This window comes from Pagrus pagrus, assembly GCF_965226575.1.
Source record: "Pagrus pagrus genome assembly, chromosome: 18".
Lineage (NCBI taxonomy): Eukaryota > Metazoa > Chordata > Actinopteri > Spariformes > Sparidae > Pagrus > Pagrus pagrus.
Window position 1 is genome coordinate 18439042 of NC_140202.1, and position 16636 is coordinate 18455677.

Here is a 16636-nt window from a genome sequence, read left to right on the forward strand (position 1 = left end):
GTCTTGTTTAATGTTTTCTAAAGTCACACTAAAGACCTCCAGGCTGCCAACCGCCTCGCTGCGAGTTAAGGAACGATTTCACACACAAATATTATTTTTCTAATTTATTTTGTTGGCAACACAAAAAAGAAACTGTCTGCAACACCTGATGCAGTGTCCCAGAATACCCAGCCCGGCCTTGAAGAGAAAGCCTTGAAATGTAGAATAAACACAAATAAGTCTTGTTTTGCAAAAACACAACCCGGAAACAAACTAAACATCCCCAAAAGACGTCCTATAAACGCGTTTCTGACCCCTCTCTCCATGCGTGTGTGTGTGTTTTCTTTAATTGTCAACAACTTATCCCCTGCAGGAATGTTGCAAACTCTTTCGCCTTAATTCTCCGTGGTGCCTGCGCGCCAGCTCCCATTTACCGCTGATGAACGTGTCTGCAGGAGACAGCTCCATTATCTATTTATCATTTATGATAGTATTTCCTCAGACAATGGAGGAGGATGGAGGAAAGACGCGCGCACGGAGCAGACAGTCCTCCCGAGCACTGGTGCACTCTCTCCACTGCCCTTTCCACGAACGCGCGCTTAATCCCTCATTTATTCGATGGCATTTTGATAAATAAAAATGAGGGTTTTTATCTTTAAAAAATGAAGCCTTGACATATTGGAATATTATCTGAACGTGCGTAATTACGCGTACAATTAAACCTAATGATTGTTGTTGTTTTTTTAAAAAACAAAAAAGGGCAGACAAATCGTGAAAAAAAGAGGAAACATTTTGTGTGTGCGTCGCAGACTGACCGGAGGACATTTAAGTGTGCTTTTAAGTGGAAAGTATTGAAAACAAATCTGACTAGATGGGTGATATTCAGGACTTTTGCGCGCTTGAATGAGAGGCGATTTTTCTTCTTCACACTTCAGCGCTGCTTGTCCTCTTAAAAATGAGTGACAGTCACCCCTACAACACCCCCCCCTCCTCCTCCTCCTCCTCCTCCTCTTCCTCCCCTTCCTCAACACACACTCAGCCCCGCACAAAATAAATCTTAATGATGTGAGAATCATAATTAGTCAGATAATGTAGCTATAGGGGGAAGAGACTGGAAATCGCAGTGGCCAGTGGTGGAGGAGCAGAGAGAGAGAGAGAGGGAGAGAGAGGGAGAGGGCGTGTGAGCGCAGAATAAATAAAGCGCAATAAAAAGGGAAAATAGCCGGAGTTTAGTCAAGCCTTGAGGTACTCAAACCTTTATTTCAATCAGTTAAGATTTAATTAGGCAAGCCTCAGGCCCGAGCGTCTCTCCTTTTTCCCCTTCCCTCTCTCATTACGTTGCGCTGTGCAGCAATGGCCCCAAGGTTGTCAACATTTGACCGGTTTTTCCACTGAAATAATCACGGTTTATGGCTTGAGAAGCCATAAGATTCGCAAATAAATCTGGCATTATTCCATTATGACACGGAAATCCTAACTGGGAGCGGCGAAAGTATCGATTTGGTTTAATTTATGGCTTGTTGTGCCTATAAGTTGATGTTTTTTTTGTTTGTTTTTTTTAAATCTTAATTTCCTTCGGTTTTTTTTGAGAGTTTAAAAAAAAAAAGGTTAGAAATATCTTGCGGGTAGCCGAGGGCAGCAAAGTGAGACATTTCACAAGAACTGTAAATAACAGGAGAGAGAGAGAGAGAGAGAGAGAGAGAGAGAGAGAGAGAGAGAGGGAGAGAGAGAGGCAAACAGAGGGAGAGTATTTCCTAAAATATGAAATTTCTCCGGATTATTGATTATTACGCACAGTTCTGTAGGCGCAGCGCACGTTCTGAATCAATTAATTACCAACTCCAATATAATAGATGCTCGTTTGTTTTTGGAGAGAGAGAGAGAAGAGAGAGAGAGACCCCCTCCCCACCACACCCTTGGGCGCACTGTTATTACATGATGGCGACCCCTTCTGGAGGCCAAAGTAAATGTGTTTATAGAAAGACAACAGGAAGAAGAAGAAGAAGAAGACTGGCTCTCAAGAAAGCTTCCACTCACATTTTCTGCTTTAAATGTTACAAAGATGTTTCGTTTTTCCACCTTAAAAATGACGCAGCAGCAGGCCTCCAGCCGCTTCCTCCGCCGTCCTCTCCTCTCAGATGTTAAGACCCTGACCCGCTGCAGCAAACGTGACCTCCAAACACTCTCATCTCATATTTACTCACAGGTATAAAGCCCCTTATGCATGTATTAGGCGGCCACGTTGATGGTAAAATCAATAAAGATGGATTGTAGGGTCAATATTATGCTTCGCACCTGGGGACTTGTTGCCCGGCTCCCCTTCCTGAGTGTGTGACAGAGAGAGAGAGATGAGCAATTCATAATATGTGACCGCAACAGCTCTGCACGGCCGAGAGAGAGGCCATGTGTGTGTTTAACGGAAAGAGAGAGGAGAGAAGAGAGGAGAGAGGAGAAGAGAGAGGAGAGGAGCAGGCCAGCAGGGCTGAAGTCATCCAGCCAGGGGCCTGAAGGACCCGGCGAACACTGACATCATTAATCACGGCCCACTTGAAGATTATGACTGAAAGTACAGAATCGGTAACCATTATCGTCTCGGATGGCAGTTAAAACCTCTCCTTATTTTTCAAAACAATGTAATGGCATAGAGGTCCATGCAAGAAAGAGGAAGAAAAAAAAAATAAGACGAGGGAGGAGGAGGAGGAGGAGGAGGAGGAGAGGGAGACCGGTGTCACTGGGATGGAGTTACACACTAACGTTTCCTCTGGAGGAAATATCAAGGAGACACAGAGGTGGTCCTGGACTCCTTTAGTAACAATTACATGAACAAAATCAAGAGAATAATTCTGTACAACAAATAATAAAAACGGCTTTTATTGCCTTTATAAATAATAATAACAATAATAATAATAATAATAATAATAATAATAATATGTGCGGGTTATTGTTGTTATTATTTATTACTTCGAATTTATCATCCAAGTTTTTATACCATTCATCTTAGAATGATCAAATATAAACTATTAAAATGAGAAAATAAAAACGAATTACAATCATTTCGTCTGAAAATGAAATAAAGACGCGGTTAATATTGGCGTCACAGTACCAAGAAAAAGGCTGCCGACATTTTAAAATCGACTAAAACAGAAAACAAACACATTCCTGTCCTCTACTTGTCTAAAAGTGAAAACGGATTTGTTCATATTTCGACATATTTTAACAGCGACTTCCGGTGATTATCACTTTAAATGTTTTGACCGGAAATCAGAAAGTACTCCTCTAAAATTATATATTTTTAAAAAAACATAGGTAACAACCGTGTTTTCTGTTTTATTTATTATTTTTCGTCGTGTTATTTTTGTAAACAAATTTAGAGGAAACGTTCAAGATGCCTAAAAAAAAAAAAAAAAAAAGGTACGTCATGACTTCAATTTACATCAATTACGTCATAAAACAAATTGCATCGTCTTCTTCTTTGGTCAGTCTTTGCAGGAAACCTCAATAACTCACAATTCCTAAAAATAAAAAAAAAATACATTTTTAAACCTGCCCTCCTTCTTTATCTCTGTGATAAATTTAACATGTGTGTCTCTGTTTCTGTATGTGAGTACTTCCTCCTGTACACAGCATGTTAGGGGAGCAGGAAAAGCGCTAGCGTGGCCCCTGTTAACAGTCGGAAGCTGTGGTGATGAAAAGCAATAGCTGGTGTCAAGAACTTTTTTAGCACATCACTACAGCTGGTGGGAAATAAATAGTAGCCAACTGAAGAGGAGCAGGAGGGAGGAGGAGGAGGAGGAGGAGGAGGAGGAGGAGGCTGTGTGACATAAGGCTATTTGGGTGTGTGACCGCCGGGAACCTGGGTTTTCATATCTCCTCTGCACAATAAAAGCCCTGTGTGCTGTCTGTCTCACAAGTCCAACTTTGTTTCTCAACAAGGAGTGTAAACTGTTGTCAATATTCCGATAGCCTTCATCTGCCAATAATGACAGGCAGCCGGCTTCCTATCTTATCTGCGGGCCAGGTAGCGCCGTACCTGGGGGGAATAACTGCTGCGATAAAGAGCGTCTGGGCCAATAGAAAGGCTCTTGTCTGTCTGTGAGGAGTTAATGGAGAACGCCACTGGAGACAGGAAGTCCTCAGAAAGTGAAAAGCACTTTATTGCGCACCTGAATGGCCTGGCATAGGGTTTCTCTCAAACCCAATGGGAAAACCACATTACAGGTCCTTACACAGGGTCATTACAACAGGGCAATGGAGTTCAAGTGATCCATTGCATTTGAATGACAACATCACATCGCTCCATTCATTCCTCCCTCTAGTGTGACCCGGCGATGATCCCTGTGGGACTGGGATGTTGTCGGTGGAGTGATGTGTTACAGTCGAGAGCGAGCGAGATTTGGCTCATTCAGGTTTTACTCCAAAAAACTCAGTGAAGCGCGCGTCTCGCCGACTGTCAGTGTTGATGGCTGTTGCTTTCTTGCAGCAACAGGTTTCATGGACCCATAACCCACAGCACACTGCGACATGACATCATCAAGCCTCTAAAAATGAACTGCAACATCGATCCCTCGCAGGCTGACCTCCCATAAGTCAAATATAGACGATGTGGGACATGTGTTTGGATGGAAGTGTATATTTACCTGTCACCAGCAACTCAAGGACATGGGCCGCACTGAGGTTGTATCCAGCCCTGGAGAGTGGAGTGTTTTGGGGGTGAAAATGAGTTGTAAAAGTGATAAATGGCTCACATTTCTCTAGCTGAGGAGCACTGGAGCTGGCACTGTGCTTCCAGTCTAACAGTTAATTGCTCAGCACAGTGAAGGCCCAACAAAGTACTCGTAAAGCATCACACACACACACACACACAAAAAAAGTTCAGTCCAGTCATCCTCTCTTCTCCCTCTCTGCTTCTTCCCTCTCTCGAATCCTCCGGCTAAACGGCTGCTCCCATCCCTGCCATCCACGATTTCCCCAGCACGAAAATATTATGTTGCCAGTGGCAACAATTCAATAAAATAACCAATCACATGTGCCCTTTCAAATATTTCCAAAATTAAGTCTGTACATAATGGAGGAGTCGTCTCATCTGTGCAGCAGGATCTCGTGCCAGGGTTCATTGCGGTGTGATAAATGATCGCAAGGCTTGTTTTGACAAATGCAAGGGGACTTCTGAATGAGCGCGGTCCGCTGTTATCAGCTGGATTAGTAGCTCTGGATTCAGCCAATCAAAACCTTTGGTCGATGCATCCAATAATAGCTACGCTCATCTCCATGGCCACCGCTACACAGTAGCCTCACCTCCCCTCCCAAGTGCACTTACTTCATAATAACATGCCTGCGACAGCTCTCATCAGGCCATCATGCTCGCAAACAGAGGACGAGGCAGAGGGTGAGCCAGGGTTTGTTTTGGCTGAATCAGATTTTGTCTCCAGCCTCTTGCAACTAACCTTTTTCCCCTCCGGAGTACCCCCACAGTCATATTTTAGAATGTCACTAGTGCTCATACATCTCTCGCTGCTGTCTCTTCCTCCTCTACCTCTCCTCTACCCTGCTGTTCCTCACTCCTCCCCCCCTCATGCTGGCCCTGGTACCTGTACCCAAGGATGTTACCGGGCTTCCTCTGGACCCTTGCTGAGAACAGGAGATGACACAGTTTCTGGGTCACTTCTGTCACAGTCCAAATGCCACTCAGGGAGGGCTGACCTTTTCCGGTGGCCGATGCTGGAGCATGCAGCCTCCGTGCATGGCTGTCACCCCTGTGGTTCCAACCACAAACACACGCGCTCTACGATTCACTGACAGACCTTTTTTTTTTTTCTTTTTTTTGTAAACCCCTCTGCTGTATTCACCTCCTCCTTTTTATCCATGACAATACATGTTTAAACAGCGGGGACGAATCAAAGCTGACAAGCAAAAAAAAATAGCCACTGTAAAATATGGCTGATGTAAGACTTCTTTGCTAAAGTCAGGACCCTCGCACGGGCCTGACAATGTCCCACCCCTTCTGGTGTGCCCCATGGGACCTTACTTCAGAAAAAAAAAAGTGAAGTAGTCAATGGGCGAGAGACTAATACATTTTGGTCCCGTTTGAATTGTGCCTTGACTTTCACAGATGATGTTTGTCAATTTAAAAGAAAATCAGAAAATCAAGAAAGTCACAGTTTGCTGTAAAGATAGTAAAATACCGTTTAGCTTTGTGTGAAATCGCTCAGTGAACTTCATCGACTCGCTCATACGTCACCAACACCAACATTGCCATAAAAATCACAATAAATCTGGCCATCTTGACAGCTAAAGTTAAGTGAAAGGAGAGTTAGTCAGTTCTGTAATCTACGAGGTTTCGGTAAACATTAAATGAGACGAAGACCATACAGATGTTAAAAAATCCTCACCAACTCGCGCAACCGCTCCTCAAAAACTTCTGCCATTTTTAAAAAAATGTCTTCCTCTTGTCCTGTTTTTGTATCTTGCTTGAACTACTATACTGCGACACTGCCCCCCCGAGACTACTGCAGGTACTGTTCTGTTGGTCCGTATCTAATGTTTATCATAAATTAGCCTTTAAAGGACTGTTGGGTGTGTAGTTTTTCTGATTACGTACTTTCACAGTCTTAAACTTAAACAGTTTTATGACAAACTGTGACTTTCTCAAGCTGAATGTTTTACATTTACGAACATCGTATATGTCATATATGGGATCAAAAAATGATTTGTCCGTCGCCTTTCACTACCATACATATTTTTTCTGAAATAAGGTCTCATGGTGGTCCACCAGAAGAAGCGTGACTTGGCGTCTCCGTCAGGTCTCACTGGAACCAAATATGCTTCCTGGATTTAATTGAAGGCAAACGGGAGCTTGGCTCTTAATGCAATACCTCAATTAGCAAGAAGCCCAGTCAACACCTTTCTCTTTTACATCTAGGACATTTAAGTTTCCGTTGCCAAGCTGTTTCTTTTAACTGAGAGTGACTTGCGTTGCTCATTTACAGCTGTCAGAAACAGAACATTTCAGTGGCCAGGCCCTGGGTGCATGTGATCCCATGTCACATCAGTGTCAGGAGAGATTTTTGCAGGGTGTTCGGAGCTCTGAGTTTTTTTTTGCTTTTTGAAGCTCTTGGCCGTGTCTCTGCTTGTCCCGCGCTACCGGTGACTCATACATCACTAAACTAAACTAGCCCCCCACATCTCCCCCTCACCCATCTGAGTGGATTAATGTGTCAGAGTTGTTCAGTTTCCCTCAAACATACCATCTGCCCTCCGTCCTGTCAATCAAACATCCATCGCTTTGCCATTCAAAATCCCCCAGACCATTTTTTCTCATGATCCATTGTTGTTTTTAAATAACAGCCTCTGATTAGCAGGCAGCGCTTCCTAAAAATAAAAATGAAATCTCCTCTTGTATCTGCTTCAGCTCAGGGCAGCGAGGCTGCTTTTTTCCCAGTGCTGCTATTCAAGCTCCTCTAAAAAAAAAAAAAAAAAATCCTTTTTTAATTTCAAACTGGCTGCTCTGACTCTTCCAGGAGAACTTTTATTTATTTCCACCATGTGATGTCTTGCTGGCTGAGGGAGGCTGAGAGGATCCCTACTAAAAGCACTATGCTGCCTGGGGCAGAAACAGGCCAGAGCTCTCTTCACATAAATAACGCAGGAGCGTGGAGGAAGTCCGTTTGGTGGTCTGCTGGAGGGATAGAACCTACCCATCAGTCTGTCTCTGGTTCTGTCCTTCTTTCTCATTCTCTGTGTCTCAGTGGTCTATCTAGCAGCTTGGCGGAAGAGGCATAAAACAGCAGGATGTGGAAGAGATTGGGCCAAGATGTACATCTGAGTGGATAGTGGACTTCCAATAGCCTGCGGGCCCGGGCCAGACAGAGTGGATGATGCTGTGAACTGCATCAAACTAATCTGACACATGGGAGACACAGATTTAAGAATTGTAACCAATATTACAATACTGAATAAAATGTGTAACTAAATCGTTTAGCATGTAGTCTCTTGGCAATTTTTGTAACTGGAAAAACATGATTCATAATGTGCTTTCAATTTTTTCTCCTTCATACAAAATTGATTATCAGTAATCCTCGTATATCATTGCGAGCCAAAAGATGTTCTTTGATGAAAAAATACTGTACGTTGACTGTTGTGTTCACTGGATGCCTCTTGAGGATCAAGTTTCTCCAGAACACTGGCGTTCCAGGCCCCAGGAAACGACCTCTCCAAACTGGCCTTATTTGGAGAGCACTCGAATGCCCCATTGTTGTGACAAGAACAATGAATCTAAAAAGAGGTGAGAGACAAGGGCAAGGAAAACACAAAATAAAGATGTCTGGCTCCTAAAAAATCATCAGATGGAGGTTTTCCTTCTATATTTGCTCTCACATCATGGAAATACTGTCAGCTGACGCCGGTGTCAGCCCCCGCCTTTGAAGTTGATTTTAAAAAAGCTGTATTTAGTTTGCATTGTGTGCAGAACCTAATTTATAGGAGTTGACCCTGGCTCCTCTTTTGTGCGACAGCCATCTTGGAAAACAATGGCAGGAAGGCTTGAAACTTGAGAGGAACTGAATCTGCTGTTTTCCATTTTTTCTGTTCTTATTCAACGGAGATTTTTTTTCCCCCTGCCTGAGTAAAATAGCTCTGTTTTTGTGTCCAACAGGAGCCATAAACTGATGTCTAAGCATTCCATGGCCAGGCAATAGGTCCGAGTTTAACTGGACACATGGGGACAGTTGTTTTGTACCACATGGAGCAGGGGGGGCCTGACAGAGGAAGCCATGGCCGCCTGGCGACCTCGCCGTGACCCACTGGCCTCCTCATGGAGGGATCAAGGCCTAGATGGGAGCCGGCTGAGGGTTAGAGGTTTAAGGGTAACAAATCAAGCAACACTTTAGTGGTATTTAACCCCCACATACCATATCTCTCTAACTGTGTGAGCGGTGCATAACTGTGCAGAACAAACATAGAAACGCTTATTTTTATTCTGTATGGGGGAGTTCTCGTCAGTAACAGAACTGGAGTGGGTCAGGTTTGGGAATGACGAGTGAAGACAAGGAGAAGATCATTTCACTCAGATTCATCTCTCGCCTGAACTCTGCCTTGGTTAATTCTTCTGCCGGTCAGCAGGTAAGTAAAGACTGGGGAATGCATCAAATATTTAGTATGTTACCAACGATATTCAGTGAATTTTCTTGTCAGATTGCCGATAAAATAAAATGCGTTACTTTGGCTCTGATGCGGCTCCTTTTCTCTCTGCGGTCTCTTCAATATCCCACCCACAACTCCATCTGATTGGTTTCACACAGCAGTGCATCTCTTGAATTTGCATCATGGTAAATCTAAAGAGCAGCAGCAAAATAGCGACGGTGATATGGTCGGCATCTTCACATTAAAAGTTCGACATCTGGAAAAACAGACCATCCGCTTTGACTGCGTGTGAGCACCAAGCATCAATGTTGTAAACACAGAGTCCTCACTGTAGTCGGCCTGGAACACAGTCCACCTGTTGAGTACAACAGCTTGATCCGCGATGATGTGGTGTAGACAGGTCTCTGTAAAGATGTGGAATATAACAAAAGTACTTTTACTTGTACTCTACTTGTATTTACTGTATTTTTGCTTTTGTACAACTTTATACTTCTACGCCACTACATCTCAGAGGCGGATATTGCAGCTTTTACTTGTGGAGTATTTTCACAAAGTGTTATTAGTACCCTAACTTAAGTAAAGTATCTGAATACTTTTCCACCACTGGTGCTGATGGTCAGCTACGAGGCCTCTGTACTAAAACATCTGTGATATTAGGACACATATTCCCTACTTTACACGTGTAAAATAATTCCCTTTTTATTATTAGAAGCATTCTCTGAGGTGATGGCAGGATCTCCACCCTTTCACTTTCTTTCCTCTTATCGTTTTTTGTGCCATAAAGAAGACACGACAAGGACCCCCTATAGGCAGTGCATATCTGCCTCTAAAGGCATCACTCAACTTTATGTTCACTTGTGTGGTTCCCCTAGCCGGGCTGTGTTTCTTCCATTGGTGTCTGCTCATAAAAGGTAGTGCGGTTGTAAAGATGTGCAACAGACAACTGCTGGGCAGTCACACAGCTTTACATGGAAATCAGGTGTTTATGCGTACCTGTAGGCACTTTAAGAAGTCTATACTGCACGTGTAAAGTTTGTGCTGTTTATATTCATGACTCAAGAACATATTCAAAATCATTTCTCAAAACGTATTTATTAATGATAAACACAAAAAAAAATTACATTGGGAAAACAATATTTTCCTTTAAATGACCGCAGCATAAAATGTGGGACAGAACATGACAAGGACTGAATGTTTTTTTTTCTTTTTTCTTTCTTCACAATCTTATAGTACACACATTGAGGTGAAATATAAACATATAAACACTGTACTGTAACTTCAGGCCACTGGGCTGACCGGTTGAGCAAAAGTAAGCTTACACAGCTTACAGCACACATTCAATACACACTTTGATCAGTGTTAATGATTATTTTCAGCGTTGATTAAACTGCTGATTATTTTCTCGACTAATGGATTAGTTGTTTGGTCTAAAATGAGCTTCCCAAAGCCCAAGATGAGTTCCTAATGTCTTGTTTTGTCCACAACCCAAAGTTTTGTCCACAACCCCAAGATATTCAGTTTGTGTCATTTTTTCTAATATCCCAGTGTTTGTAGATTTCATGATAAACCATTAATGGCCTAATGTGATGAACATTATTTCACCATACCAATATTCAACAGAGAGGAAAACAGAGACACCTGTTGTGTAATGTCATCAAACTTGTTGGCACTTGAGGTTAGTGGGAGCTGTGAGAAAAACTGTCCTCAGAACTGTCCTTGAGATTTTTAATTACTTATAGTCAATTAAGACACTTCACACTAAAAAGCAGATAGAAAATGTTGACAATCCTCCTGTGATGAAATGTATTTATGGTGTGACCCTAGCTTCAACCTCGATCCTCAACAGATTTGACAATGCAATGTGAAAAAGGTCAGAGTGAGAGCAGCTTTAATCAGAAAATGATCCTGTTTACCCCCCTGCAAAATGACTGAGAGGGCACCGAGTGACGCAGGTGAGAGTCAGGCGTCCACCCAGCCCCCGGACCGCACCTCTCTTATCTGCCGATGGAGCAGAGGAGGAAGGAGTGAGGAAGGAGTGACAAAGGCCAGGGCTTTGGGTGTGATAAGGAAGGGCCATATGTCCCGCTTTGGCCCCGGCTCTCACCCTGAGAGGCCATCCAAGGGCCAGGAGCTTGAACACAACCAGGAAAGTCTCCAAGACGGTGTTTTTGCACTCAGGTATGAATCTGACCCTGTGCTGTCAGATATACAGGACGGTGGTGTATGTTTACATGTGGTTGCTTTGGGGCAGTGGAAGAGAGAGAGGGAGGAAGACAGGGTAAGACAGACAGACACAGAGGGTCAGGTGGAGTTCAGGACAGAGTCTCACACTGCAGGAAAGCATAATTGCTTCCGGATCTCGGCATCCACCCGAGTTCCTATCCTTTCCCGCCTCCTCTTTCCTTCCATTCATCCTTCCATCTTTAGTTTTTCAGCTCCACTCCTCATCTTTTCTCACTCTTTGTCTTTATTCTGGCTCTTGCTGCAGTTTGTCCTGCTGGGCGGAGTGGCACAGGGTGACAATGTCTGTCGGGAAGCAGTCTTTGAGCAGGATACCTCTGTCTCTCTGGCAGTCGAGCTCTCCTATGAAACCGTACCAGTAGATCACAAGGCCTGGACCAAACCTGCGGAGCCAAACAAAAGAAACAAAGCTGGTCTTTTGTTGGAAAAGCACTGCTGTCATCTCAGAGAGTTCTGAAGAAGCTATGTATGAGTTATACTGCTGCTTTTATATCCATATCTGCAAAATGCTTACGGCCGTTGACTTTGGATTAGGAAGGCATAACAGAAAACAGCAGGAATAACCAAGTGAAGAGACAGAAAGATGGGACGTTAGAGAGATTGATCTATAAGAGATAAGGTCGCTTAGGTATTTTCCTTTGATCGCCATCCAGGAAACTTGTGCTGAATCAAACAAAAAAAAAGTCACCGGGAAGATTAAGATCTTTCTGACAGGGTGATACACACTCGATCACATTACAATGGCAGTGAAATAACAATAATCTGTTCAATAACAAAGCTCTGCACCGAGGCCTCCGCATCCTGTCATCGGAAGCCTTTGGCACACAGCAGAGTTCAACACAAAGTCTGAGACTTAAACACGCTGCATCTGGCGGTTAATGTTAGCCAATCCAACTGTGTCCAGCTGTTTCATTCACTTTGAAAGCCAGAGCAACTTTGCCTTAGTTGGCGAGCGCCGTTGTTACTATAAATAATGACTTGCCAGGCAACTGAGTAGTCAAGTTCAGACTGTTTAAACACAAGGTGTTTTTTTTCTTTTTTTTTTAAACCCTTACTTCTATCTTTTGTTCTCTCTATAGACACTGCAGCTACTGTACACCTGAAGCTCTGCTGAAAGGTGCAGAAACAATTAAAATGGAAGAGTTCTTCTCCGGGAAATGTGCGACGTTATTTCACTACTACTTCTCCTCACAAAGGCAATAAATCATCTTTCATGCTTTTTATTATGCCCCAAAGAGCCACCGGTGGCCCCTCTCTGCCTCATATAGATCATACCTATTCTTTGAACATTAGCTGCCATGCATAAAGACATGTCACAGTTGAACTCTGAACGGAGAGCACGTCAGCCCCCACATGCAAGACCAGATTCAGGGGGCTGACAGTGCTCCAGTCCCAGACACTCTATCCTCAGACAGTTAACAATGTTGTGGGGGCCTCTGGAGACCCAGACAGGAAGCTAGCCAAAGGGCCACGGAGAGCAACAGAAGTTCAGCTCCAAGGTAAAGTGCATAAAACCTTGAACCTGTGATCAATCACTTCATATTGAAATACGTTCTCAAACACCCGATGGTGTTATTTTAATAATAATTATGGGAATCTTTCGTCTTCTGTATGGTTGGAATTTATGAGCCGAGTAAAAGTGACCTTACAACTTCGACAAGGTATTTCAACACATAAATTCTGAATGCAAGTTCACAGCTATGTAAGACTGTGTTGACTGGGCCTTGAGGCAGTGCATGTTCTACATACAGTACCTGCGAGGGGACAGATGCATGCACGAAATAATATGTGACTGTACGTCCATCCCCTCTGAGAGGCCCTTGCAGCAGTACATGCTTCTGCACCCCATCCCCTGCATTCTACATTTTACAGTGTGTGATTTACGGTGCTGTATCTATGAGCAAACAGGCCAAAGCTAACAGCCCCGGAGAAAGCCCACAGATGCACACCGAAAGTTCACCGCAATGTCACACACATAGCTCAGCCTCTCAGCGCCGCACAAAGCTCAAGCTCCCCCAAACTCTTCGTTTCCATGGTCCACCGCTGCCGCTGCTACTGCTGCTGCTGCTGCTGCTGCTGCTGCGTGGTCGCCAACTCTTAATATGGAAATGTTATGGAAACAAAACCTAAACATTTACATTAGATGACTTTGGAAATGGGGTTACGCTCTTCTTTTTATTCAGCCGCCGTGCCGTATGCATTTCCTGTGCTCTGGATGGGGAGGTGAGGCTGAAAAGGGGAGAAAAGCGGTCTGTGCAGAGTGGAGAAAGGCAACCTTCTGGAAAGGTTAAACCTGTACATCAACAGATAAGGCAGCGGCGCACGATACATCATGTCCCGGGTCTGTCAGGGGAGGCCGAGCACAAATTGAAACAAGCAAAATTATAAACACAGGGGAGCCGTGTCACCAAGGCCTCTCCATACTGTAAAGAAAATAAATGGACTTTGAATCCTACTCAGAATTAATACAAGTTAATACTACAGGGACCTTGAGGTAAAAACCTGAGACTGGGAACACAAACAGTAACACAGAGAGGGAAGGGAACGATCAGGGGGCCACAACTGAGCCTGAAGGCAACAGTATGAGACTCATACCACTTTTACACCAAAATTTGTATGCACACGCAGGTTTTATAACGCGGATAAACGTGCTAAAAATAGGCGATTCACTCCTTGCACATCTCTATGGACATTTCTAGTACCTTATGTTCTTCATCACGACCATAACGCAGAAACAGGGAAAAGTAGAAAGCAGCAAATCAGACTAAATCCTGAAGACGTTTATTTTGTTTTAAAAAAGTCTTAATCACTAATACTCTCAATTAGACACGTTTTTGTTGCGGAACTCATGATGGCAGTTGAAGGAGCGAGACATCTCGCTTCTTTCTGATCCCTGTTGAGAGTTGCACATGCTGGTAAGGCTCTGGTATTGACAAGGAAGCCACTGACAAGGCAAAGGTGGTCACTTTTTAAACATTTTTTGCTGCCTGAATGATGTTCAAGTGCTGCTTGAACGGAGACGGATTTAAAAATATGAACAAGCCAGTGGTCTTAACTTCAACGCATGGGTGTTTTCATCTCAGCCGATCGGAACTGGATAAATATTAATACTCGTGCCTACTGCAGAGCCATTTAACCTGGAAGTCAATCCCAAATGGTACTGTACATATTCACATTAAAGACAAAAGCCAGATGTTAGTGGATGCAAGTAGTTTTTTTTTATCCAGTGTGAAAGGGGGATTTAGAAAAACTTCCAAGCAGCACCCAGACACTATAAAGAGCAATTATAAATATACAGTATGTGATGCCCTATAAACCCCTATACAGTGCCTCTGAAGTTTGGTGTTATAGCGCCTGATGAAGTGAATGGAAGTTTCAACTCTGTACGCAAATTATGGCTTATTATGTGGGCTGGCTCGTCTTGACCTGGCGTGTGCTTATTACAAACACCACCTCTAAGAGAGTGAGAGTCAGCCATCTTCCAATAAACACCTAACTGTGTAACGAGTTGGGGAAATTGTTTGTGAAATGTAGCTAATTTCAGCAAAAGGGGCCACTTGACGAGCCTGGGCGTGGATCGCGGCTGCCAGCCACGCTTTCGTTAGTGTTAATGAGCGGGTGGTGGTCGCGTTTAAAGCAGGTGCCAAGCAGCTTACTACGGCAGCTTAATGAGAGCAAAGGCACTCAGGAACAAAAACGCTCGAATGGAGAAGAGGGAGTGTTATTAGTGTCTGACTGCACATAAACACAGCGAGTCAGTGGAGCCGAGCCTCACACAGAGCTGAATTAAATCTGAAAATGCACATCCCATACATGAACAGAGCACTCGAAAAAATATGAACTGCATAAGCTACGTACGGTAAATTACAAACTGCACCTTTAAAAGAATGTGCAAACTTGCTCTCATGATTTTATTTATGCACTTCTCATTTTCTGGGAACCCCACCCCATGAGGGAAAAAAAAAACGTGTCGTTTAACATTTCTACCGATCAGGTCTAATTTGATCCGCCACATTTGGTGAGAAAAAGCTTCGCTAAAACTTGGGCCGAGCACTTCTGCCAAAACACATTACACGACATGATGAATTATCAATAAAATCAAGATGAATTTACGCTTTAAAACACTGTCACGTCATTTTACACACCGCGCAGACCCGTTTTAAAACAAACGCCCTGGCAATGATTTAGACAGCGTAAGCCTCTACCTGAAGGTGAACTCTCTGTCTCTGAGGTCTCCCCACAAAGACCTCTTTGTCTTCAGCATCCATACATCAGGTCATGAGGTAGGCTCGCTAAAGCGCTGCCAAACATTAGCTTTAGTCAGTCTTTTCTCTGCTCTCTGAAACGCAGGTATGGAACCTGCTCAACGTCTTCGAAGACAGAACGCATTGAGAGTGATTGAGGTGAGATGTATAGTGGGAATAAAAGTCTCTGCTGGACACAGAAGAACTATGTACATAGCAGAAGACAGAGGTAAAATATATGTCAGTCAATGCAAGGGCTGTACCGAATAGTTCAAAACTTCATTCACAACGTTGACATTGGAATTCTGTGCATTCAAATGCTGTGCAGCTTTTTTTTTGGCATGATAGCTGATGGTTGAAGTCTCATTCCCTGTTCGTCAAATCTCAACACTGGCTCTGACGAGGACACCGACCCAAAGCATTGATATTTTACGACCTGGGAGCTAGACTCAACAATCAACTGACTTTCTCCAGAACCGCTTGCTCCACCTGTAACATTTATATAACAAAAATAACAAAAAAACGATAAAGGCTCTAACACATACGCCCATTTTTTGGGGGCTGATGATGCCATAAAATAAAATCGTCATTTGAAAACCTAAACAGAAACTACAAATGTAAAGAAATTACATTGAGTACATGCCTGGTCCAAGCTATAGGCAGCTGCCTCTAGGAGTTCATTCACAGGGTCAGATGATGGTTATATGATGTGTTAGTGTTTGTATGTGAGTTTCCGAGGAGGGGGGGGGGGGGGGCAATGACCCAGAGCCTGCACGCCAGGTGATATGCCCCAGCAGCTGATCACTGTACATCCAGCTTGTGTAATTTAATGGCCTCGCAGTCGCTGTTTGCAGCACGTCAGCCCGCCTGATGATGAAGACGCCCTGATAACACGAGCTTCCATGCACACAAATAGGATATTTAAAGGCTGACACCACCTGGAGGGTCGTCCACGAACGGGGCGGTAAATAATGCCTCGCTACGAACTATACATCCACCTGTCCAGACATAACAGGAGCTGAATGGAAGCGTTA

The 16636-nt window shown here is 43.7% G+C and overlaps 1 protein-coding gene across 1 annotated transcript in view; it reads right to left on the bottom strand.

Moving 5' to 3' along the window:
- Window positions 1-10190: 10190 nt before the first annotated feature.
- Window positions 10191-16636, bottom strand: part of cdin1 (CDAN1 interacting nuclease 1) — a 60155-nt gene continuing 53709 nt past the window's right edge. The window contains exon 12 of the mRNA XM_084381591.1: window positions 10191-11741. Within this exon, the coding sequence (XP_084237717.1) occupies window positions 11585-11741 (157 nt within the window). The 3' untranslated portion in view covers window positions 10191-11584. The remainder of the gene's footprint in view (window positions 11742-16636) is intronic.